At 33.2% G+C, this 27,700-nt stretch overlaps 2 protein-coding genes across 2 annotated transcripts; one reads left to right on the top strand and one right to left on the bottom strand.

The window, feature by feature from the left end:
• Window positions 1–998: 998 nt before the first annotated feature.
• On the top strand, window positions 999–2,344 carry LOC139854218 (non-specific lipid transfer protein GPI-anchored 15-like). Its single transcript, XM_071843534.1, has 3 exons — window positions 999–1,329; window positions 1,723–1,851; window positions 2,229–2,344. Exons 1-3 carry the CDS (start codon window positions 999–1,001, stop codon window positions 2,342–2,344), a joined length of 576 nt encoding a protein of 191 aa, XP_071699635.1.
• Window positions 2,345–10,154: 7,810 nt separating this feature from the next.
• LOC139854217 (uncharacterized) lies at window positions 10,155–11,072 on the bottom strand. The gene has a single exon (XM_071843533.1). It carries the CDS (start codon window positions 11,070–11,072, stop codon window positions 10,155–10,157), a length of 918 nt encoding a protein of 305 aa, XP_071699634.1.
• Between the last annotated feature and the right edge of the window lie 16,628 nt (window positions 11,073–27,700).

The raw sequence follows: 27,700 nt of genomic DNA, 5'->3' as shown, positions 1-27,700 counted from the left end.
CGAGAGGGCTGAAAATGACCACATTAGGTTTGTTTGCTGATGTTATAATTTTTTTAGTGAATATCAGGTTGATAAATAATTTGATTTTGTACAATGGGGGTGAGTTGTTTATGTCTGATGCAAGCGTGTTTGTGGATGATGCCAAAGCTTATGGAAAGTGCTACCGACATCAACATCAGATAACAATACCGTTGTATTGTACTTCGTTAGATTCTTTTTTGTTTAATATACAAGTCCTTTATTACACCATCGATTTGACTCTCCATATTTATCTTATGTTTTATTTGTGTGTGATTGTTCATTCGTATACATTTCTTTTACATCTCAAACACATTTTATATTCTCTTATTTTAAAAACCTGCGAAGTCGCGGGTTATAAACTAGTGAGAATATAATAAGAGAATAATATAATCTTGTGACTCTAAAATCCTAAACTATACCATCCACGTATTGTGTGAAAAACAATAAATGATATGCCACTGAAGCCTTAAAAATTGCCAAGAAAAAGAAAGAATGTAACTTGTATGAGTGAAGAGTTTTGAAATATTCGTATAAACAACTCAAAAAGAAAATAATAATATTTAATATTAAATATATAAATAATTCCAAACGAACTCTAGGACATGCACTTTGAGTTTGGACAGAAAATTTACACAATACAGATGTTAGTTGTAACATACAATTACTTACATCTATGCATGTATGTACATGTGTAATTGTGTAAAGTACCTTAATGGTTTAATCACTCAATTCAAATCCCACTTATCATTAGTTAAAGTTGGCTAGCTACCCAAAATTTATATATTTATTATATGTTATCATTACATTCAAATTTAAATAAAGCCCAATCATTTCCAAAATCTAAACATTTCTCCCTATAAATACATTCGATTAATTACACAAAATCATAAGCAAATAATTACACTTAATCACAAATACAAACATTTTCCCTCTTAACTTGTGTTTGGCTAAAAGTAACAAATTTAATTAGCAAGTCAATGGCTTTAAAAGTGCAAAAGTTCATGGGTGCAGTCTTGGTCATGATGGTCATGGTTTGGAGTGGAGCCAAGGCTCAATCTATCACGAGCAGTTGCACCAGTGCTCTAATGGGTTTGGCGCCGTGCTTGAACTTTGTTAATGGGAACTCGTCTACTCCTTCACCTTCATGTTGTTTATCACTCTCGAGTGTGGTACAAACAAATCCACGTTGCCTTTGCTCGTTGCTTAACGGCAATACTCCAAATGTCGGCATTACTATTAACCAAACTCTTGCAATTGCACTCCCTGGAGCTTGTAGTGTACAAACTCCTTCAATTAGCCTATGCAATGGTATGCTTTTCAATATTTTTCTATTTAAATGCACATGTTAACATGCAATTAAGCTTTAACATATACTCGTATAAGTTTGGGTGGTGAATTGTACACCACCAAAAATTAGCCATAACAATATTCATTTTATTATTGTAGTATACAACACTGCTTTAGAATATGTTTAGTGGTGAATAGCTAAATTTTGATCATAGTTGTGCATAGTTTTTTCTTAATACAAATCACCTCCTAGATTAGCTATCCATACCACTTCAACCCTGTTTTAATATGAGCATTGCAGATGTATCGAATAAATTTTAGTGATATACAAATCGCCTCTGCTTATTTATTTTTTACTTTTCTTTAAGTATGCTAATTGCTCCCATTATATGTTCACAATTGAAATTTTTATAGGTGCCAATGGACCTGCAGGTGCACCTGCTAGTGCACCCACTAGTTCAGAGTCTACTGGGTCACAGACATCGGAAGAAACCCCTGTGACTGAAGCTCCCACTGTATCATCAACCCCAAGTGTCCCTTCAGGTAAAATGTTAATAATCTTAATGTGCTAAATGGGTGGTGATAAACATTGATAAATCCACCAAAATAATGTATCAAGAGATTGTACACTACAACTAATCAATGCAAAGGTCATGGATTCATCAAATTTTGATGGTAGAATTATTATTAGTCGTTCTAAAGATTGAGATATTAGAAAAGCGAACGAGTTGAAAATCACTCGAAGACTTCAAGTAGTATATTATATTGTTTAAAATAATCATATTTTACATATTTTTAGTTACATTCCTCGATCAAACTAGGGAAATTAGATAAGGGTTGACCATCATACATTATAGATAGACTTGAAGGACATCAAAAATTGCTGTTTATTTATCTAAACCCCACAACTCAATTTGTAGGAACGAAATCTGGATCTGGATCGAAGGCAACACCATCGGCTAATAGTGGAAGCAAATATGGAGCACCAAGTTACCTTGTGGTTGTTGGAGTTCTTTTTTTGGGAATGAAATTATGAGATGTCATGTGAATTGTGATTGTTAAGATCTTCTTGTTGTTTTCTGTTTTCTGTTTTCATTGGAAATATTGTTTAATTTTTCTCTTGTGTGTCAATTTGTTTTCTTCCTTTATGAAATGTGCTAATTCTTAATTTTATATACATAAAAAAATCCGGATCTTTTTTTATTGTTTAAAATACTAATATGTCTAAATGAAACTGAATACAAGTAAATCTTGATTTTAACATATTTTTTTTTAAAGGCAAATATTATTAAAAAACCGAAGAATACAAAACAAAGGGATTCTTACATACAATGAATCACCCTAGAAGCACACGAAAAAATTAAGAGAAATTACACGAGAGGGGCAATAGCGGAGCTAGGGAGGGGGCAGGGGGATGCTGGGCCTCCCCCAACAGGCCCAAACATAATAGGAAATCAGTGGCCCGTTATCTGTTTTTCTTTACATGTATGTTTTAAGTTATTCAACAAGCCTCCCTTAAGCAATGATTTCACTTAATTTTACATGACAGATCACAATTAATAGCTCAAGCCTATAGAACAATTACTTATTTACATACTATATCGTTGTGATATAAAATACACTATCTATTGTCAGAAAACAAATAAATATACTTCAAGTACAAAGCTTTATGTTTGTATTTTTTATACTTTATTAATATCAACTCCATATTGTAATTGAATTAGTTAGTATCTGTTATAAAAGTAATAATTGGATGATAATTTTATTATTATTATAGATATTGCATAGTATATTTTTTGAGTATAAATAGGTGTGTTGAGTTAGAGTTTATTGTATGTATTTTTTGGTTAACAAAAACACTCTCTCTCTCTCTAGATTCCAAATGCCACCAAACTCTCATTGTACATTTTTCTATAAATAAAAAACCAATTACTCATACCTTTTGTTCAACCTTTGTTTTCTCCGTTTTACAGTATCTCTATCTCTATATACCTTCTACAGTCAAGAACCACTAAAGGTAGTTATAAGCCTACTGAATTATAACACGTTATCAGCACGATTATCTCAACATTTATACTAAATATGGTTGGCTCTGCCACCTAACTAATATATGGTCGGTTATACCACCTAAATGATATATGGTCGACACTGTCGCCTAATTTACATTTATGTTATCTAACATTTATTTATGTATACTAACATTTACAGTTATGTTCACTAACATTTATATTTATGTTATTTAAGTTATATATGGTCGGTTATACCACCTGAATTATATTTTCTGTAATCTAACTCTTATTAACTTCACTAACATTTATATTTATGTTATTTAAGTTATATATGGTCGGTTATACCACCTGAATTATATTTTCTGTAATCTAACTCTTATTAACTTCACTAACATTTATATTTATGTTAATAAGACCTCATGATTGTACGCAACACGTCATTTGACAACACGGTACTTTATGTACGCAACACGTCATTTGACAACACGGTACCATGGGTCGAGATTAATTCCGATCAATACGAATACGATGGGGTCTTTATATGTTATCTAACATTTATGATTACTTATGCAATTAATCATTATTTATTTCATGCATACTAATGTTTATTCTTAAATTTATAATCTTAAAAGTTAAAATAAAAAAAGTAGTTTGTATTTTTATTAAAAGTAAATCTTAAAAGTTAAAATAAAAAAGTAGTTTGTATTTTTATTTAAAGTAAATCTTAAAAGTTAAAATAAGAAAAGTAGTTTGTATTTTTATTAAAAGTAAATCTTAAAGGTTAAAATAAGAAAAATATATTATAATAATATATATTATAATAATATCATTAATAATATAATATAATATGAACCTATATTCCCTTATGATTTTATTATTTGTAATCATACCATTATTCCTTTGTTTACTACTTATGAATCTAAACTAATTCTAATTGCATGTTGTTATTTATCTACGAGAAAAAAATATTATGATTATGATTATGATTATGATTTATGTTGTTCATCTTTCTGAAAATAGAAAATGTCAAACTTATCAAAGCTTGAGTTTGATGCCTTAGACGTATCGGGAACAAACTACACATCATGGGTTATGGACGTAGAAATAAATCTTGGATCATTGGGTATTCTAGAAACTTTAAAAGAAAATAATACTTGTTCCGATCAAGATAAATTAAAATCAATTGCTTTTATTCGCAAACATATTGATACCACCTTAAAACATATGTTTCTCACTATCAAAGATCCACATGTTTTATGGGAAAGTATCAAGAGTAGATTCGATAATCAAAAGGAAATATTACTTCCAGCTGCGAGGGAAGAATGGAGAAATCTAAGGTTCCAAGATTTCAAAAAGGTAAGTGAATACAGCTCGGCCATGTTCAAGATCCGTTCAAAGCTTCAATTCTGTGGTCAAGAAATAAGTGATGCTGATATGATGGAGAAAACTTTCTCCACAATGCATTCTGCAAATATAACTGTGCAAGAAAATTTAAGATTGCAGAATTATAAAACTTTTTCCAAACTTCAAACTTATCTCTTAGTTGCAGAAGTTAATAAAGAATTACTGATGAAAAATCAAGAATCTCGTCCTACCGGTGCGCTAGCATTTCCTGAAGCTAATGCTATTAACAATAATAATAATAATAATAATAAAAGAAGAAATGCACATGGACGAGGGCGTGGAAGAGGTCATAGCCATGTTGGCCAAAACCATCATCATGGAAATTACCATAACAATAATAAAAATCATAACTATGTTCGAAACCACCCTTATGGTAATGGTCGTGGTGGTGGTCGTGGTCGTGGTGGTCGTGGTCGTGGACAAAGAAATAATAATCCACAAAATTATAAAATCCAAACACCATACAATCCCACAAATCACAATGTTAAAGAAGGCTCTTCAAAGAATGTTGAAGATTCTTGTTACCGATGTGGTAAAATTGGCCACTGGTCTAAAAACTGCCGAACAAATCAGCATTCTGTTAATCGGTATCAAGAATCCCTAAAGGGAAAAGGAAAAGAAGCAAATCTTGTGGATGACCTTGATACAAAAATCACTGAGCCAACTTGTGACTACTTTAATGAATAAATTTCTAATATCTATATATATATATATATATATATATATATATATATATATATATATATATATATATATATATATATATATATATATATATATATAGATATCCTATTATATGTTCTCGTTAAATAAATGGTTGTAGATTTTCAATCTACACCATATCTAGTTTACTACATATTTCCTTATTATGTGATATCGTTTGTAACATGTTTTGAATGTAATATATTGATGAATTATATACTCATTATTTGTTTCTCATATTTTTTTTGAAGTTCATGATGTATACTGCTGGAGTAAAAAATCAGTCAAATGGTGGAGATATTTGTATTGCAGACAGTGGTGCCACTCACACCATACTCAAATCTAAAAAATATTTCACAAACTTGAAAGCAACGGAAGGAACTATACATACTATATCAGGTCCTGTGGACTTAATAAAAGGAATGGGAAAGGCAAAATTCATGTTACCAAATGGTACGAATTTTCTGATAAATAATGCCTTATTTTCTCCCATGTCAAAGAGAAATTTGTTAAGTTTCTCTGACATATACCAAAATGGATATGATTATCAGTCAGTGACAACAGAAAATGAAAAATATTTAAGTATCACTGATAAGAATCGTGTAATTGAAAAACTACCAAGACTTCATTCTGGTTTACATTATACACATATAAATGTACCTGAAGTAAATGTGGTAGTTAAAGAAAAATTATGTGATCCTGTAATGATCAGTTTGTGGCATGAGAGATTAGGTCACCCAGGATCAACAATGATGAAAAGAATAATACAAAATACACATGGACATCCATTGGCGGATCAAAGGATCCCTCATGATGCACTTATCCCATGTACATCATGCTCACTTGGAAAGTTGATAATAAGACCATCACCTCTTAAGGTTGAAAAAGAATCACCAATGTTTCTTGAAAGAATTCAAGGTGATATATGTGGACCAATTCATCCACCATGTGGACCATTTAGATATTTTATGGTTCTAATAGACGCATCTAGTAGATGGTCTCATGTTTGTCTATTATCAAGTCGAAATATGGCATTTGCAAAATTTCTTGCTCAAATTATTAAATTGAGAGCACATTTCCCTGATTATACTATTAAAAGGGTGAGACTAGATAATGCCGGTGAGTTTACGTCTCAAGCATTTAATAACTTTTACATGTCTATTGGGATTATTGTTGAACATCCCGTTGCCCATGTGCATACACAAAATGGTTTAGCTGAATCATTAATTAAACGATTGCAGCTAATAGCTAGACCATTGATAATGAGAACAAAACTCCCAGTATCTGTATGGGGCCATGCAATTTTGCATGCTGCATCATTGATTCGCATTAGACCAAGCGCAAGTCATACATATTCTCCTTTGCAACTTGCTTTTGGTCATCAGCCAAATATTTCCCACCTTAGAACATTTGGTTGTGCGGTTTATGTCCCTATCGCACCACCACAACGCACTAAAATGGGTCCTCAAAGAAGGATGGGAATATATGTTGGATATGAAACATCTTCAATAATAAGATATATTGAACCCATGACGGGTGATGTTTTTACAGCACGTTTTGCTGATTGTCACTTTAATGAAACATTATTCCCTAGATTAGGGGGAGAAATAAAAAATAAAGAAAATGATGTTTCATGGTGTGAACCTCAATTAATGTATCTTGATCCTCGCACAAAAGAATGCGAGATCGAAGTTCAAAAAATAATGCATATGCAAGAACTTGCAAATAAATTGCCTGATGCATTTACAGATACAAAAAGAGTGACTAAATCATATATACCAGCAGCAAATGCTCCAGCTCGAATTGAAATTCCAAAAACTGGCAATAATGTTATTCTTGAGTCTTTGCCACGCCAGAAACGTGGGAGACCAATTGGTTCCAAAGATAAAAATCCTCGGAAAAGAAAATCAGCTGATAATGAGGTAAAAGAAAGTGTTCAAGAAGAACTACAAATCAATACTCCTTCTGCAGAGGAGATTGATGATGTCAATACGGAATTTTCAATCAATTACGCACATTCAAAAATATTATGGAACCGAAATGAAATGAAAAATCTTGATGAGATATTTTCATATAATGTTGCATATGACATCATGAATGATGATGATGATCCAGAACCAAAATCTGTCATGGAATGTCAAAATAGACATGATTGGGATCATTGGAAAGGAGCAATACGAGCTGAATTTGAATCACTCAATAAAAGAAAAGTTTTCGGATCTATCATTCTCACACCTAAAGATGTGAAACCTGTGGGATATAGATGGGTTTTTTGTGCGAAAAAGAAATGAGAAAAATGAAGTTACAAGGTATAAAGCTAGACTTGTAGCTCAAGGTTTTTCTCAAAGACCGGGAATTGATTATGAGGAAACTTATTCTCCTGTTATGGATGCAATTACTTTTAGATACTTAATCAGCCTGGCAGTTTCTGAAAATTTAGAAATGCATCTCATGGATGTTGTGACTGCTTATCTTTATGGATCACTTGATAGTGATATATATATGAAGATACCTGAAGGATTTAAGGTATCAGAAGCAACCAATGCAAAACCTAAAGAAATGTACTCAATCAAGTTACAAAGGTCTTTATATGGGTTGAAACAATCGGGTCGCATGTGGTATAAACGATTAAGTGATTACTTGATAAGCAAAGGGTATACCAATAATCTTATTTGCCCATGTGTTTTCATTAAGAAAACAACATCCGGATATGTGATCATAGCTGTTTATGTTGATGATCTTAATATCATAGGTACAAATAAAGAGATCCATGAAGCCATTCAACTTCTAAAGAAAGAATTTGAAATGAAAGATCTCGGAAAAACCAAGTATTGCCTTGGTTTACAAATTGAACATATGCCTAATGGTTTACTTGTACATCAAACAACATATACTGAAAAGATTTTAAAACGTTTTAATATGGACAAGGCAAAACCATTAAGTACTCCTATGGTTGTTAGATCACTTAATGTTGACACTGATCCATTTCGTCCCTGTGAAGATCATGAAGATATCCTGGGACCAGAAGTACCATATCTTAGTGCAATTGGAGCTCTTATGTATCTTACAAATTGTACAAGACCTGACATTTCTTTTGCAGTTAATTTGTTGGCAAGGTTCAGCTCAGCTCCTACCAAAAGACACTGGAATGGGATCAAACACATATTTCGATACCTTCGAGGAACTACTGATTTAGGATTATTTTATTCTAACGAATCAAAACAAGATTTGGTTGGTTATGCAGATGCAGGTTATTTATCTGATCCACATAAAGCTAAATCTCAAAATGGATATGTATTCCTAAATGGAGGTACCGCAATATCATGGCGTTCTCAAAAACAAACACTTGTTGCAACATCATCAAATCATGCCGAAGTAATTGCATTACATGAAGCCAGTCGGGAATGTTTTTGGTTGAGATCAATGACACAACTCATTACTGATTCTTGTGGACTAGAACGCAATAAAAGTTCAACAACTATCTATGAAGATAATGTAGCTTGCATAACACAGATGAAAGAAGGGTATATCAAAAGTGACCGAACAAAACACATACCCCCTAGATTCTTCTCATACACTCAAAATCTCATTAAGGACAACCAGATTGAAATGAGATATGTTCAGTCCAGCAAAAACTCTGCTGACCTTTTCACCAAAGCACTTCCAACTGCTATTTTCAGAACACACGTTCATAATATTGGCATGAGGCATGTTCAGAAGATGTAACAACTCAGGCGTTGCCTACTTGAGGGGGAGTCAACTCTATGCTGCACTCTTTTTCCCTTAGCTAAAGTTTTATCCCAAAGGGTTTTCTTTAGCAAGGTTTTTAACGAGGCAGTACTAGTTATTCACTAATAAAATTATCATCCAACGGGGAGTGTTATAAAAGTAATAATTGGATGATAATTTTATTATTATTATAGATATTGCATAGTATATTTTTTGAGTATAAATAGGTGTGTTGAGTTAGAGTTTATTGTATGTATTTTTTGGTTAACAAAAACACTCTCTCTCTCTAGATTCCAAATGCCACCAAACTCTCATTGTACATTTTTCTATAAATAAAAAACCAATTACTCATAGCTTTTGTTCAACCTTTGTTTTCTCTGTTTTACAGTATCTCTATCTCTATATACCTTCTACAGTCAAGGACCACTAAAGGTAGTTATAAGCCTACTGAATTATAACAGTATCATATTACTTTAGTACGTTAATATATCTCTTATTTTAAGTTGTATTCATGAAACTTGTTATTAATTATTGCATTTTATGGTCATAGTATTTACGTTGTTATACTGTTATGTAAAAGCTTTTTTTGTTCCGGTAGATAATACCATTTACTAATATGATTTTACATCAAAGTTTAGGTTAAAATTTAGGAAATAAATAGTTTGTGATTCTTTTCATTCGAATAAGTAGCATTGTTTATGGTCAACAATCACAAGACAAATAGAAAATATTACGAAATATGTAATAAATACAAAACCATAAATGAAAATAAATAATGTTACTCAAGAAAACTCTTCAATAAAACTGTTACGTAGTATTTATAAAGTGGAAAAATTAAAATTTTGAGTATATAATTATTAAGTAAGCTACCCCTATCTTCAAATTCTGGCTCCGCCCCTGGAGAAGGGATGCAAAGAGAGCAACCAGACTAAATATACAACACGACTAAGTTAAGTATACATTTGGATTGGTTAACCATGTCAACCAATCGAATTTTTTTTTTTACCTCGAATTTAACCACTCGAAAGATTTAACTTGAATTTCGTTTAGCGTCACCTGTGCGGTCCAATATTTATCATAGAATACCTTATTGTTCCGGTTCTTCCATAACAAATAAGCACAAATCCATCTTAATGCTTGCCAGATTTTCTTTCCGAAAGGAGATATCGAATTTGCACCATCATCAATTAGTAACTCGGCAAGACTAAAGCTCGAAAAATTACCTTGATTCCACCACTTGAACACACGATCCCAAACTTCCATAGCATGTTTGCAAAAAATTACGGAATGGTCCACCGATTCTATATCATCATCACATAACGGGCAACGCACACTATGTAAGTCAATTCCTCTTTTATCAAGTTCAACTCGAACGAGAATCCATTTTTTTAGAGTTCGCCAAATAAATATTTCTATCTTTTTGGGAACAATATTGTTGAGAATGGTTTCCGGATTCGAGCTAAACTGAAAAAGATACTGCTCGTCGATTAGAGTAGATAGCTTCTTAACAGAGAATAACCCATTAGATGCATAGGCCCACGACCAAGAATCTGCTGCAGTACCATAAAATTCGAACGAAGAAAGCAGCAGCTCTAACCTTTCTCTATCACCTGCGGCACGACCGAACAGACCCCTTACCCAGCTCCACGGATGTACCTGTACACCATTGGATCCCGAGAGTGAAATACGATCTTTGATGCTTGCTGTCTTGTTGGTTTCCAGCCTATATAACCGCGGAAAAACGTTGCATAGCTTGTCATTACCGATCCAATGCTCTTGCCAAAAGGAAGTGGATTCACCATCACCAATGGTTTTGACGAATGAACTTTTGAAAGACAAATGCATATCTTCAATAATAGCACCTGTAACAATGATATTGTGCCAAACTGTTGATGTTGAGGGTTGTGAAACCCCTTCCATTAACAGTCTGACACAAGACCCGTAAAGACTTATAAATACTTTGGTCCAAAGTGAGTTAGTTTCGGTTTTGAACATCTATCACCACTTGCCCAAAAGTGATAAATTTTTGCTTTTTAATGACCCGATGTTTAGCCCCCCGTTCCCGTAAGTGTTTAAAACATTTTCCCATTTGATCCATGAAATTTTAGATCCCGAACCCGCCCCGCCCCAAAAGAACATTCTTCTAACACTCTCAAGAATTTTTAACACACACGATGGAGCACGAAAGAGGGAAAAATAGTACAACGGGAGACTAGATAGGACCGATTCAACTAAAACCAATCTTCCACCAAAAGACAACGATCTCATTTTCCAACCCGAAAGTCTCGATTTGAATTTATCAATAAATGGGCGCCAATCTTTTGCTTTGTTCATTTTAGACCCGATAGGAAGTCCAAGGTAAATAAATGGTAGCTTTCCAACTTGACAACCTAAACGACTAGCAAACAAATTAACTTCCTCCATGTCTACCCCAATACTAAAAATGCAACTTTTTTGAAAGTTTACTTTTAAACCCGAGGCAAGTTCGAAACACTTTAAAAGGTTCATTAAATTGATGGCATTCAAACGACTCCATTCTCCGGAAAAAATTGTGTCATCCGCATATTGAAGATGCGAAATTAACACCTTATCTGACCCTACTTCGATGCCTTTGAAAAGATCTTTTTCAACCGCCGCTCTAGTAAGAATGTTTAATCCTTCGGCCGCTAGTATAAAAAGAAACGGAGATAAGGGATCACCTTGTCTTACACCCCTACCAAGTTTGAATTCATTTGTTGAAGCACCGTTTATCAATATCGAGATGGAGGCCGAAGATAGACATGATGATATCCAATTCCTCCATTTAACTCCAAAGCCCATACTCTTCATTACTTCCATGAGAAAATTCCAATTAAGGCTATCAAAGGCCTTTTCGAAATCAACTTTGAAAATGATACCTTCTGATAATGCTAAAAACGAACATATATTTCATAGCATTATCCCTCAAGAAAGACAAGGTTTTAGTTGCAATTGTTCTATTTACAAGTGATATTCGTTTAAATAATAAAAGGTGAAGACAAAAGACAGATTCGACGAATTAAAGACGCAAACGACCAAAAAGCTAAAAAGTACAAAGTACAATCAAAGTGGTTCAAATTATTGATGAGAAACGTCTCGAAATTATAAGAGTACAAGACGCAAAACGCAAAGTACAAGATATTAAATTGTACGCAAGGACGTTCGAAAATCCGGAACCGGGACCAGAGCCAACTCTCAACGCTCGACGCAACGGACTAAAAATTACGAGTCAACTATGTAACATCCCGCCTTTTTCCATTTACTTTTCCGTTATACTAATATAAAGTCCGTTATATGTTTATAACATCTCCCGTTGATACGCGTTTTAAATTATCTCGTTTAGGTAATTCACGCACCCGAACGAAAGTTGAGGGACTAAACTTGACAAGGGATCAAACCCTTGACTAGGTCAAAGGGTCAAACCCCTTTCACTCATTCATTATCATCTCCATCTCTCTCTCTTTCTCTCTAGCAAGAACACACACACCATTACCAAAATCATTCAATCATCATCTAAATCCGATCTAGGAGGCTTACAAAAAAATAAATTACATATTCGTAATCCTCTCTTCATCCTCTTCATTTTGGTACCAACTTCATCTCGTTTGGGTAACATTTCTAAAACTCTAGATTTCTCTAAATTCGTGTTTTTGACTTGAAATGGTGTTAGTTAGTGTCTATGGCTCATTGTGATGTCGTGTGTGTAATTTATATGCTCGATCTCGTTATTTTAGTGTAACTAGCATGAACTTGAATTTTGGTGTGTTGTTCTTGAATTTTGGATGATCATATGTTGTTAGATGTTAAAAGTTCATGTTCTAATTGTGTTCCTAGTATCACTAGCTTCAATTTGATGTGTAGGTTGCTTGAGAAAACTCCATAAACTTGATTAGTGATTTTGGTGAATTCGGGTTAGGGTTTGATAAGCTTGAAATGAATATTTGATGCATTGAATGACATGAATTGTAGTTAGTAAGTAGTTAGTTGTATTGTATGCTCGATTACCTACAAAACGGCATGTTATATGTATGCATTAAATGCCCGAATCATAAATGTGCACTTATCAAATTTGTGTATTAAATGTGTACATTAATTGATCATTTACTTTGGAAAGCTGATTGTTACAAATAACATTTTTGGTTGGTGAAATATATTTAGTTGTGTTCTTTGTCAAATTACCTTTCCAACGATATAAGGTGCGAGTTCTAAGAGTTAGCGGTTTGTAATTTATGCTTGAAAGAGTTTTGATTTAGGACTTGAACAATTGAGACTGACCAGGTACCAGCGCACGGCCAATGCCGCGGCGCGGCCAGCTTATGTCGCGGCGCGACATAAGCCGTGGTCAGGTTCTGACCTCCATGACCAAAATACGAAAAATGTTTGGCATACTACGGAACTCCGATTCACATGAAACTTGTTCTAACATGCTCATATATGATTAAAAACCTCAGAAAAATAGTTCGGGACCCGACCCGAACATGTTGACTTTTTCGTTGACTTTGACCCGACCAAGTTGACTTTTAATCAAACTTAACCAAATGGTTGTGCAATCGTTCTAACATGATTTTATACTTGTATCTTGCATGAAACGTGACAATTTGATTCACATGCTACATAATCGAGTCGTAACGAGCCATATGACTAATTGAACATCTTTGACCTATCGTGTTTACCGTTATTGATACAACCTATTGTTTAGGTCAAGATTAGCATTGTTCTTTGCACACGTTTACTTGTTGAAGTACTTTACTACTCGTGCACTCAAGGTGAGATCATAGTCCCACTTTTACTCTTTTTGAACTTACATTTGGGATGAGAAAACATAAACATTTCTTTACTAAGTGAACACAAGTACAGGAAAACAAACATTCTACATACGAGTTTAGAACAAAATCCTCAATTCGATTATCATTAGTTACACTTGCCGGGTGTAAGCGAGAACTTATGTTGTATGGATCCATATGGGTTTGACAAACCCTCATTCAAACGGTTCGCTACCGTTTACGAATGAAATATATTTTCGAGAAACAGTGTATGTTCTAGCACTAAGTGATGGGGTTCTATGGAAGGAATGTTAAGCATTGATAATTGGGTGCTCGTGAAACAAACTTTTGGAATGTATTACTATTATTTCATTGATGCAAATCTTGTGGTTCACTTGTACTTACTTACTTAAACCTATGATTTCACCAACGTTTTCGTTGACAGATTTCTATGTTTTTCTCAGGTCCTTGAACGATACATGATACATGCTTCCGCTCATTATTATGATACTTGCATTGGGTGTCGAGTATATATGCATACATGGAGCGTCTTTTGGCTACTTTTAAATTGTGTCGCATAAGTTTCATTTGTACTTAAAACTTTGTATCGTAACTTGTGGTGGAACTATTCTTGTAAACTTTGAACAATCTTTACATTTGAAATGAATGCGACATATCTTTTGGTCAAACGTTGTTTTAAAGACTTATGACCACGTAACGGGACCTAAGTAGACGGCGCCGTCAATGACGATTTTGTCGGGTCGCTACAAACTATGCACATAAATATAATATAATATTTAAATAATTCTTAAAATTATTTATATTATATATATATATATATATATCTATAAACCGTCGGCAAGATGCAAACAAAGACATGTGAGCTCTCCTAGCTGGCCATGCGATCGCATGGCCTGGAAGAGTAAAATCCATGTCCATGCGATCGCATGGCCCCATTTTGAGGGTCAGGTCCTATAAATTCGCAGTTTTGGTTGATCAAAATCACATCTTTTCCTCTTCCTATCTATCAACGTATATATATATATATATATATATATATATATATATATATATATATATATATATATATACTAATTTTAATTTTAATTTTAATTTTAATAATAAGGGTATGTTAGCGAATGTTGTAAGGGTATAAGTCGAAATTCTGTCCGTGTAACGCTACGCTATTATTAATCATTGTAAGTTATGTTCAACCTTTTTAAATTAATGTCTCGTAGCTAAGTTATTATTATGCTTATTTAATGTCGAAGTAATCATGATGTTGTGCTAAATATTAAAATTGGATAATTGGGCTTTGGACCATAATTAGGGTTTGGATAAAAGAACGACACTTGTAGAAATTAGACTATGGTCTATTAATGGGTTTTATATTAACTTAACGATACCTCATTAATTTAATATAAAGGTTATAATTTGACGTATCTATAAATAACCACATACGCTTAATCGGGTACGGTGGGCGGGATATCTATAAATACCAATAATTGTTCATTTTACCCGACACGGAACTGGATTAATAGTTAATGGACTAGTTGAAACAGGGGTGGATTATATTCAAGGGTAATTGGTGTAATTGTTAACAAAGTAGTAAAACCTTGGACTACACGCAGTCGATAACCTGGTGTATTCATTAAACAAAGTATTAAGACCTTGTTACAATTCGAATCCCCAATTAGTTGGAATATTTGACTTCGGGAATAAGAATAATTTGACGAAGACTTTCGTACTTTATGATTATGACTGATGGACTATTATGGACAAATCCGTATGGACATATCGAATAATCCAGGACAAAGAACAATTAACCCATGGTAATAAACTAAAATTAACACGTCGAACATCATGATTACGGAAGTTTAAATAAGCATAATTCCTTTATTTCATATTTAATTTCCTTTATTTTATATTTAATTGCACTTTTAATTATCGCACTTCAATTTATTGTCATTTTAATAATCGTACTTTTTAATTATCGCAATTTTATTTACCGTTATTTTATTTAATTGCACTTTAATTTATCGCACTTTAATTATTGTCATTTACTTTACGCTTTAAATTAAGTTATATTTATTTTTAATATTTTACATTAGGTTTTAACTGCGACTAAAGTTTTAAAATCGACAAACCGGTCATTAAATGGTAAAAACCCCCTTTTAAAATAATAATACTACTTATATATTTATATATTTACAAATATAGTTTTAAAAAAAATATAGCGTTAAACTTGGCGAGTTCCCTGTGGACGAACCGGATTTACCAAAAAACTACACTACTGTACGATTAGGTGCACTGCCTATAAGTGTTGTAGCAAGGTTTAGGTATATCCACTCTATAAATAAATAAATAACCTGTGTAAAATTGTATCGTATTTAATAGTATTTCCTTGTAAAAATATAACTATTTTGTATACACCTCTACGCACATCAAGTATTTTTGGCGCCGCTGCCGGGGAAAGCTAAACGCCGGAAGCGAAACGCTATATATATAAAAAAAGATTTTTTTTACTTTTATAAAAATACGCTTTTGTAAAAATACGTTTTAAATATTAAAAATACAAAAATATAAAATTAAAAATATCTATATATTTATTTTTAAGAGTTTGTTTAAAATATATAAAGTTAAAAAGTATTTTTATTTCTATTTTAGTTTTTAAATATAAGTATTTTATTATTTTATATAAATATTTATTTATATTAAAAACAGAAAAACAGAAAAAAATATAAATATAATAGTATACGGCTCGATCACTGTTGCAGCCCAAAGTCTGGCCCAAAACCCTATTCCATGCGACCGCATGGATTTATAACGCAAATATACCATGCGATCGCATGGCCTTATCTGACACGCCAGGTTTGACTGACCAACAGCAATAATTACGGAGTATTTATTATATTTATTATTATAAACCCTAATTAGGGTTAATTAGTTAATTATTTAATTTAGTTTTTAGTTTTATTTTGTATTATTTAGTTTTAATCTAGTTTTAATTAAATTATAAAATTAATATTTTTATAAATAAATAATATAAAAATAATATTTTTATAAAAATTGTGCTTTTTACAACTTTAAGTTTATTTTTTATTATATTTTGTATCTTTTATTTGTTTTAGCGTAATATTTATATTTTCCGTTCGTATTTAGTTTTAAAACATAGTTTTTGCCATAGTTATTTTTATTTCTAGATTTTTAGGCTTTGCCGTAAAATCCCTTAAGTGCTTTTTCTTTAGACTAAGACTTAGGTGCTTTAGAATTTTGTGACGCCATTTTATAAATTTTAGTACTTTTTAAGTTTATACCGTTTTGGATATAGAATTTCTTTTAAGCTTTAATACTTTTAGACGCAACTTTTAATTCTTAGTTTTTAGACTTTTAAGTTTCGACGCGCTACTTTCTTATTTTTATTTTTCGACGCCTATTATTTTTCGACCGTTTATTTTTTCGACGTTTTTCAACGCGCACTTTTTCTTTTTCTCAACGCTCTAGTTCTTAGGACTTAGAATTTTTTCTATTTTTTCTCTAAAATTTCTTTAAATTTCAACGAAAAATTATTTTAAGTGATTAAATTGATAGACATCCAAATTTTCTGCTTCGTAGTAATAGTTGGATTTGTTAGTGGCTGAGTTGTGAGCTTCCGATTTAAAGAGTTCTGGCTCCCTGCTACATCTTTTGGCTATTCGAAACGTGGGCAAAAGCAGAAAAGTCTATTAATTTGATAACTTATATAATTTTTATCTTTTATAACTAATAGGATATTCAGTGAATGCACCGAGCAAAACGTTCACCACCTTTTGTACGTTCACCACATGTAACTCGATCAAGACATCTAGCCAATATTGTCACCATTGATTTTTCTTTAGAATCGTCATCCAGTCGACCAATTATTCCAATTTAAATTTTCGATAATTCATTTTTTGAACCCGACCTCACAATTGAGAATCCGGAGGATATTCAGGGACAATTCAGAGATCCTGAACCACTAATCTTTCCTCCGGAACCACCAATCATTCAAACGGAGATTGTCGAGGAACAACCCATTAAATCAGAATCCTCTAGTGATTCAGATTCAACAAATTCAATCATGGAAAATCTGGAACCTCTAAGTATGGAAGACCGAATGAGAGCTAAACGCACTGGACAAGGTCACGCAATTACTCAACCTGACATTAATGCGCCAGATTATGAAATCAAAGGACAAATACTACACATGGTAACTAATCAATGCCAATTTAGTGGTGCGCCGAAGGAAGATCCAAACGAACATCTTCGTACATTTAATAGGATCTGCACTCTATTTAAAATAAGAGAAGTGGAGGATGAACAGATATATCTCATGTTATTTCCCTGGACTTTAAAGGGAGAAGCCAAAGATTGGTTAGAATCGTTACCTGAAGGGGCGATTGATACATGGGACGTTTTAGTTGAAAAATTTCTTAAACATTTCTTTCCGGCATCTAAAGCCGTGAGACTTCAAGGAGAAATTGTTACGTTCACGCAAAAGCCAAATGAAACTCTATATGAAGCATGGACAAGATTTGGAAAGTTATTAAGAGGATGTCGGCAACATGGTTTAGATACTTGTCAAATAGTACAAATATTCTACCAAGGATGCGACATCACTACACGAAAAGACATCGATATAGCAGCTGGTGGTTCCATTATGAAGAAAACCGCAACTGACGCTTACAAAATTATTGATAACACTGCTTCCCACTCACATGAGTGGCACCAAAAAAGATATCATTAGATCATCTAAAGCAGCTAGAGCCGATTCTAGCCATGACTTTGATTCCATTTTCGCAAAGATAGATGTTGTCGAGAGACGAATGGAAAAGATGACTAAATATATCCACTCAATACGAATTAGTTGTGAGCAGTGTGGAGGACCACATTTGACAAAAGATTGTCTCAGTATTGAACTAGCAATGGAACAAAGAGAGAATGTTTCATACATAAACCAAAGGCCTGGAAATAATTATCAGAATAATTATCAACCGCCAAGACCAATCTACAATCAAAATCAGAACTATAACCGAAATGTTCCATACAACAACCAACAAGGTCCTAGCAATCAACAAGTATCCAATAATACTTACAATCAGCAAAGACCTATTTTTCAAAACAAACCACCACAAACCGATGATAAAAAGTCAAATTTTGAAGATATGATGTCGAAGTTAGTTGAATCTCAAACTCAATTTTTCACATCTCAGAAACAAACCAATGAACAAAATGCTCAAGCATTTAGAAATCAACAAGCTTCTATTCAAAATTTGGAACAAGAAGTAAGTAACCTAGCAAGATTGATAGGTGAAAGGAAATCGGGAAGTCTACCTAGTGATACAAATGCTAATCCCCGGAATGAAACAGCTAAAGCCATTATCACAAGAAGTGGTATTACACTTAAACCACCTGAAATACCTGTAATTTCTGATGAAGCTATTTCTACTCCACAAGAACCACAATCTGAGCAAGATAAGAAAACAGAACCGGTAGTTGAAAAGGTTAATGAAGATAACACAATTAAGGCTAAACCTTATGTTAAACCATACCAACCACCACTTCCTTACCCGAGTAAAATGAGAAAAGAGAGAGTTGAAGCCGAGCAATCTAAATTCTTGGATATGTTTAAACAAATAAATGTCAACCTTCCTTTCATTGATGTAATTTCAGGAATGCCTAGATATGCTAAATTCTTGAAAGATCTAATCACAAATAGAAAGAAAATGGAAGAACTTTCAGCTGTTACTATGAATGCTAATTGTTCTGCAGTGCTGTTGAATAAGATACCAGAAAAATTATCAGATCCAGGAAGTTTCACAATTCCATGTTTTCTGGGTAGTCTTAGTTCAATAGAAGCATTCGCAGACTTAGGTGCTAGTATAAATTTAATGCCATATTCACTATACGCTAAACTAGACCTTGGAGAATTGAAACCAACACGAATAAGAATACAACTAGCAGATCGATCAGTAAAATATCCTAGAGGGATAATGAAAAACATGCTAGTTAAAGTTGGTACTTTAGTATTTCCAGTAGATTTTGTTATTCTGGACACGGAAGAAGATTCTCGAGTTCCTCTCATATTAGGAAGATCATTCTTAAACACGGCTAAAGCAATAATAGACGTGTTCGGTAAGAAACTGACCCTAAGTATAAAGGACGAGAGTGTTACCTTTTCAGTTGATAGAGCCATGCAACAACCGCAATCTGCAGATGATACATGTTATTATATTCAAACTATAGATTCACATGCAGAATTGTTAGAAGAATTTCCAGAATTACAAGGAACATGAGAATGTTCTTTAGGAGAAGGAACTGAACCAATTGATGAAACTGAAATGTTAGCTACACTTATGGCTAATGGATATGAACCAACAACAGAAGAAATTCAAATGCTAAAAGAGGAAGACAGATATCGATATAAATCATCGATAGAAGAACCACCGACATTAGAATTAAAGCCACTACCAAACCATTTGGAATATGCTTATTTACATGGTGAATCTGAATTACCTGTAATAATATCGTCTTCTCTTACCGAAAATGAAAAATCTCAACTCATTTCTGTGTTAAAAGCTCATAAACCAGCTATTGCATGGAAGATTCATGACATTAAAGGAATAAGTCCTTCGTATTGCACACATAAAATCCTTATGAAAGAAGGTCATAAAACGTATGTGCAACGCCAACGAAGACTAAATCCTAATATGCAAGATGTTGTTAAGAAAGAAATTATTAAACTGCTAGATGCAGGTTTAATTTATCCAATCTCTGATAGTCCATGGGTAAGCCCAGTTCAATGCGTACCTAAGAAGGGTGGCATGACTGTCATCACAAATGAGAAAAATGAGCTTATTCCTACTAGGACTGTAACAGGATGGCGTGTCTGTATTGATTATAGAAAATTAAATGACGCCACCAGAAAAGATCACTTTCCCTTACCTTTCATTGATCAAATGTTGAAAAGATTAGCCGGAAATAGTTACTATTGTTTTCTTGACGATTTTTCCGGATATTTTCAAATCCCGATAGCACCCGAGGACCAAGAGAAAACCACATTCACGTGCCCTTATGGTACTTTTGCTTATAAACGCATGCCATTTGGACTTTGCAACTCCCCTGCAACCTTTCAAAGGTGCATGATGGCGATTTTTCACGACATGATAAAAGAATGCATGGAAGTTTTCATGGATGACTTTTCAGTCTTCGATGATACATTTGAAACATGTCTAGTTAATCTTGAACGAATGCTTATTAGATGCGAACAATCAAATCTAGTCGTTCTTGGTCATAAAATTTCAAAGGAAGGAATTAAAGTGGATAGAGCTTAAGTAGATGTAATTGCTAAACTTCCACATCCCACAAATGTTAGAGGAGTTAGGAGTTTTCTAGGGCATGCCGGTTTTTACCGACGTTTCATAAAAGATTTTTCTAAAATTGCCACTCCTATGAATAAACTCCTAGAAAAGGATGCTCCATTCATCTTTTCGGATGAATGCATCAAATCTTTTAATATTCTTAAAGAAAAACTCACTAATGCGCTGATCATGATAACTCCAAATTGGAATCTACCATTTGAACTTATGTGCGATGTAAGTGATTTTGCAATGGGAGCCGTTTTAGGACAAAGGATTGAAAAACGATTTCAACCTATTTATTATGCTAGTAAGACGTTATGTGGAGCACAAACGAATTACACAACTACTAAAAAAGAACTTCTTTCTATTGTCTTTGCTTTTGACAAATTTCGTTCATATCTCGTTCTAGCTAAAACGGTGGTCTATACCGACCATTCTGCTCTTAGATACCTATTTTCGAAACAAGATGCTAAACCAAGATTAATCCGTTGGATCTTACTCTTACAAGAGTTTGATATTGAAATCCAAGATAAAAAGGGAGCAGAAAATCTCGCCGCTGATCATCTTTCTCGTCTTGAAAATCCTGAATTAGAAGTTCAAAATGAATCAGCCATACAAGACAACTATCCTGATGAATATCTATTGAAGATAGATTATAATAAAATTCCATGGTTTGCAGACTATGCAAACTACTTAGTATGTGGATTCCTTGAAAAAGGATTATCGTACCAAAAACGAAAGAAATTCTTTAGTGATATAAAACACTATTTCTGGGAAGATCCACATTTGTTTAAAAGTTGTCCCGATGGAATAATAAGCCGATGTGTATTCAGAGATGAAGCTAGTCAAATCTTAAACCATTGTCACACAGGACCAACAGGAGGGCATTATGGGCCTCAACTCACAGCAAGAAAAGTTTACGATGCTGGATTCTATTGGCCTACAATTTTCAAAGACGCACACCTTCTTTGCAAATCCTGTGATGCTTGTCAAAGGGCCGAAAAAATAAGTCAACGTGATGAAATGCCACAAAATGTCATTCAAGTATGTGAAGTATTTGACATTTGGGGTACTGACTTTATGGGTCCATTTCCAAAATCTCATAATAATCTCTACATTCTCGTTGCCATTGATTATGTATCTAAATGAGCGGAAGCACAAGCTCTCCCAACTAACGATGCACGAGTTGTATTCAACTTCTTAAAAAAGGTTCGAAACACCGAAAGCTTTAATAAGTGATCGGGGTACTCATTTTTGTAACAATCAACTTGAGAAAGTTCTCAAAAGATATGGAGTAACTCATAAAATCTCTACTGCTTATCATCCACAAACAAGTGGACAAGTTGAAAATACCAACCGAGCTTTAAAACGTATTCTAGAGAAAACTGTAGGATCAAATCCGAAAGAATGGTCCATGAAATTGGAGGATGTGCTCTGGGCTTTTAGAACAGCCTACAAAACTCCAATTAGAACCACACCTTTTAAACTCGTTTACGGAAAAGCATGTCATCTTTCAGTAGAAATTGAACACAAAGCATTTTGGGCTTTAAAGACATGTAATCTTGATTTACATGAAGCCGAACGTCTACGATTAAATCAACTAAATGAATTAGAAGAATTAAGACTTGAAGCATACGAAAATTTGTTAATCTATAAAGAAAGAACGAAGAAATGGAAAGATAAAAGAATCAGAAGTTCAAAAGAATTTAAAGAAGGAGACAGAGTTCTTCTTTTCAATTCAAGATTCAAGCTATTTCCTGGAAAATTGAAATCAAGATGGTCTGGACCATTTATAGTCAAAAGAGTTTTCCCATACGAAACAATAGAGTAAGTAAATTCAAATGGGATTGAATTTAAAGTTAATGGTCACAGAATTAAACATTACATACATAGTCCGATGGAAGTTGACAATGAAGTCAATCATAATTTCACCACCCAAGAAAACTTTCAAAATGAAAACATAAATATGTTATCAACAACATATGAAAAATCAAACTTGGAAAATAGGTAGGATTCAAATTGGAGTGATGAAGAAAAATTCTTATACAAACCTCCCATTCCAAGAAACGAAGAAAAATGTAAACAAGAAGTTCAAATAGAAGTGAAAGAACCAAGAAAAGAACACCCAAAAAAGGTTTACAAACCAACTCGACTTACTAAAGCAGGAGACCCGGGCGAATTTATCATTTCTTACTTGCTTAAAGATGGTGCTATATATAATGGACTCGCAGATTTAGGAGCAAGTGCAAATATTATGCCTCTTTCCTTATACAAAAGATTAGGTATGGGTAAATTAAAACCATCCAAAATAGGTGTTCAATCATTTGACCTAATCATTAAACACCCGGTTGGAATAGCAAATAATTTACTTGTTAACGTGGGAAGTTTGACCTTTGTTGTAAACTTCATAGTTATTAATATGGAGGAAAACCTTGATATTCCTCTAATTTTAGGTCGCCCATTTTTAGCAACCACCGAGGCGTTCATTGATGTAAGAGAAGGTAGAATGACACTTAGGGATGGTGATAAATCGATCACCTTTGTGAACTGAAAGTTTAGATCTCCACCAACCAAAACTGTTAAACCAATAAAAATACATAAGTGTGGGGAAGATGAAGAAACACTTAATGATGATCCGATCACAAAGAACCCCGTTGATGATACGAAATTAGATGAACCCGTTTTTAACAGTTCAACGAAGAAACTTTATAAATGGATTCACGATGCTAGGATTAAGGAAAACTTTAAGTTATGTAACCAATTAGTATCCAATTTATCGCCAAAAGAAAAGGCAATGTTAGTTGAATTTGTGAAAGTTACAGAGGAAATCAACAATTGGCTTGAAGTAAAAGTCAAAGATATACAAGTTGTTGATAGTCCAATTGAAAATGAAGTTAATCACAATTTCGACACCACATCTAACTAAGTATGGGGAGGTTCGAATCTTTTTAGGGTAATATATATTTCTGTTAGAGTTAGATATTCTGTTTTCGTGTAGTTCTCAAGAATGGAATCCGAATGGTCTTTCCCTAGCAGACCCTAAAGAACTAGTCTTCTCCCCCCATTCTGAATTTTTATTTTTTTAGGTTTTACGAGATGAAGAATTCCTTTGATCTGAACCATGGTCTAATGCTACACGCTATGATTACTAAATGTAATAATAACACACTTTCGAGTGAACTGGTATCATTCATAAGAGGCAAAATGGACGGAGTAAGAAAAGAACTCAGAAAAGATCATCATAAGATACATTTTGGTAAAGGAAAATCAAAATTCGCAACAAAAAGAAGAGCACGACACTTTGAAAGATGTTATAAATGCGGAAAATGGTCACACGAAGGTAGATGTTCAAATAATCAAACATATTCAAATACCGAATTTGTTACTCTATGCAGAGAATGACCGTTTATATGTTTAGAAAAAAAGATATTGAAGATTCGAGGTTATGCTTACGTAGCTATGGAGAACCAAATCACACGACTCTCCTATGAGTCGGCTAAAGCAGGTCTCTGAGAATTCTTTCTCACATGTAAGTATGTACAGTTTTTATTTTTATTTTTTATTGCATTTAACCTTTTGATAATAAACGTTGAATCGTTCGCTATAAAGTATTAAATTGGTATTCAATAAAATTAGGTATGCGTAACCGAAATTATTGATATCATACAAAAATGTATTACATCACTGCGAAATTTACCGTTTATTCTTAAGGTATAAATATCTTTAATCAATCAACCCAGAATAGTTCAGAAATTCGTCAGGAGTAAAACTAGGTCGTTGAACCGAAATTACTTTATCGAAAAGAGGGGCGTATATTTTTGATAATATTTGATTGATTAAAGTGGGATAAAAGACCAAAAAGATTTTTAATTTCTTATTTTTACTTTATTTTTAAAATTAATATATAAATATTAAATTAATATTGTAAACTTTTTAAAATCAATATATTTAAGTTTGTAAATATTTAAAAAATTAATATTTTTAATATAAGTTTGTATGTATAAAAATGATATTTATATGAATTTTTAATTTTATGCATTTTAAATTTAAGTTTGGTGTGAATTTAAAAAACAAAAATTTACTTTATTTCACTAAGTTAAAAATATGATTTTTAAAATTCGTCGTGAGTTGAAAACTAGGTCGTTGAACCGAAATTGCTCTATCCAAGGGAGGGACGAGAACTTTTATTATCATTATTTTTAATCTTATTGAATTAAAGTATGCAAAAAACATTTAAAAAAACCAAAAATCTTTGCTTTTAAAACTGCGCCTAAAAATGACAAATTTGAAAATTTTGTCGAGGGACGGACTAGGACAACGATCCGAAACGCCCTCATCCTAAAAAGAAAACAAAATTTTAATTTTTAATTATTTATTTGTTTTAAAAAGTGTAAGGTTTTTATATAAAAAAATAAAAAAAATAAAAAATACAGGGACCCATGCGATCGCGTGGGATTTACCCTTATAAGCCATGCGATCGCATGGTAGGGAAAAACTGGTCAGGAGCATAAAACCAGTCGACCTGCTTCTGTCTCCCTTCTCCAACACACACACATACGCGAAACTCTCCCAAAATCACTCCTAAAATCGCCATTTTTTCACCAAATTCAACCAAATTTCGTCCTACAATCCGCTACAATCATGCCTAGGTTCGGATTTTTCAACAAGAAGGTAAAAATTACACCCCGAAACTCTTAAATTTTCTAGTTTTTGTGATATTTATCAATATTTTACCTAATTTGATTTTGTTAATTTCTAGTGTAATTAGAGTTAAATTGTTAGTATATTATGCATGTATAACCTAGATTGATGCTATTTAACATGATTTGAAGCCAAAAACTTTAAAAATTTTAGGAATCTAGGGTTTGTGTTCTTGAGCAATTTGGGGTTTTTTGATATAAACAGGTTATGGCCGATTTTTGTCATGAATTATTGCTAAATTAAGTAGTGTAACATGTTTAGGTAGCTAAATGATCCAAACTTTGATACTAAACATGATTTTTGAGAATTAAAGTGGACTTTTTAAGTCTAAAATTCATGAACTTGATTAATTTGATATAATTGCCATTTTAGACTTGTTTAATTACTAGTAATGACTATTTTGACATGTTATTTAAGTTAAATGCTTATGAACTTTGTATACATTTTCATATATGCTTATTTGAAAAAGTGTAGATTTTGATAAAAATATGAAAATGATCATAAGTTTAATATAGATTAAACATGTGATTGTGATTGTTTTAAGTTGTTATTTTGCTAACACTAATGCATATTTGGATGCACAAATTTTGTGTTTAATGTGTTTTGTAGAAATATACTGAAACTGGAGGTGCATCATCATCATCTAGACAACCACAACCGGAACCTGAGCCAGAATTGCAATACGAACCAGAACCCGAACAAGAACCACAACAGGAACAACAACATCAACCTGATCAACACGTACCTTATTATGATCTGCTACAATTTGTTGATGCCTTTATAGTATTTCCGATGCATCCGCCAGTAGAATACCCAACGATTCCTGAACACACGTTGCATCCTAATCTGAGATTCGATAGAAGCTGGAGAGATTACCCGACATATCAAAGTAACAAATTCAAACTGATACCGAAAAATGTAGAAGTGCCGAGGGTAATCGATTGGGAACCTTTAGAAAGGGTCCAACTAGTTAACTCAGTTAGGGAGCATCTGATCCAAAGGTATGGCAGTTCTTCTTTTCACGATTGGGAACATTTATTCACCATTCGTAGACCTGTATATAAGGAATGGTGTATTGAGCTTATGAGTACTATAGCATTAAATGCAGATGTAGATAGATTAGATGATAAAAGTTTTCTTAGATTTATACTTGGCCGTAGGATGTACAGGATGTCCATGCTGGACATGGCCAGGGCTTTGCAGATATATACTCCTGGTGAATTACTACTACCCGATTGTATGAATTTGATTTATCGTGGTGAAAGGGTAGATAGGAATTTTGACGCGAACGCCGTCTGGAGGCGTATGTCAGATTATAATGTTTTTACGCTGGGAGGAAAACACTCCTACTTACATATTAACAAAGCCGAGCTTCATATAATTCATAGATTTTTGGCTAACTCGATTACACAGAGAGGTCACAATAAGGAGAAAATGACCTTACATGATTTATTTTACCTAAAGTGTATTCGAGACCCAAGAGGCTTTGTTAATATCCCTTACTGTGTTGGTTTTTATTTGGCTAAGATGGTGGAAGGAATACAGGAAGGGAGAATAATAGGAGGAGGTATTTTTGTTACTCTCATTGGAGAGTATTTGGGTGTAGATAGGGATCAAGGGGGTCCACTTTTGGAATGTAGGGAACAGGTTGAGCCTTTAGGATTGAGGGTCTATTAGGGTGCTAAGG

Source organism: Rutidosis leptorrhynchoides, chromosome 6 (assembly GCF_046630445.1).
Source record: "Rutidosis leptorrhynchoides isolate AG116_Rl617_1_P2 chromosome 6, CSIRO_AGI_Rlap_v1, whole genome shotgun sequence".
NCBI lineage: Eukaryota > Viridiplantae > Streptophyta > Magnoliopsida > Asterales > Asteraceae > Rutidosis > Rutidosis leptorrhynchoides.
This window is presented reverse-complemented; position numbering and strand designations above follow the sequence as displayed.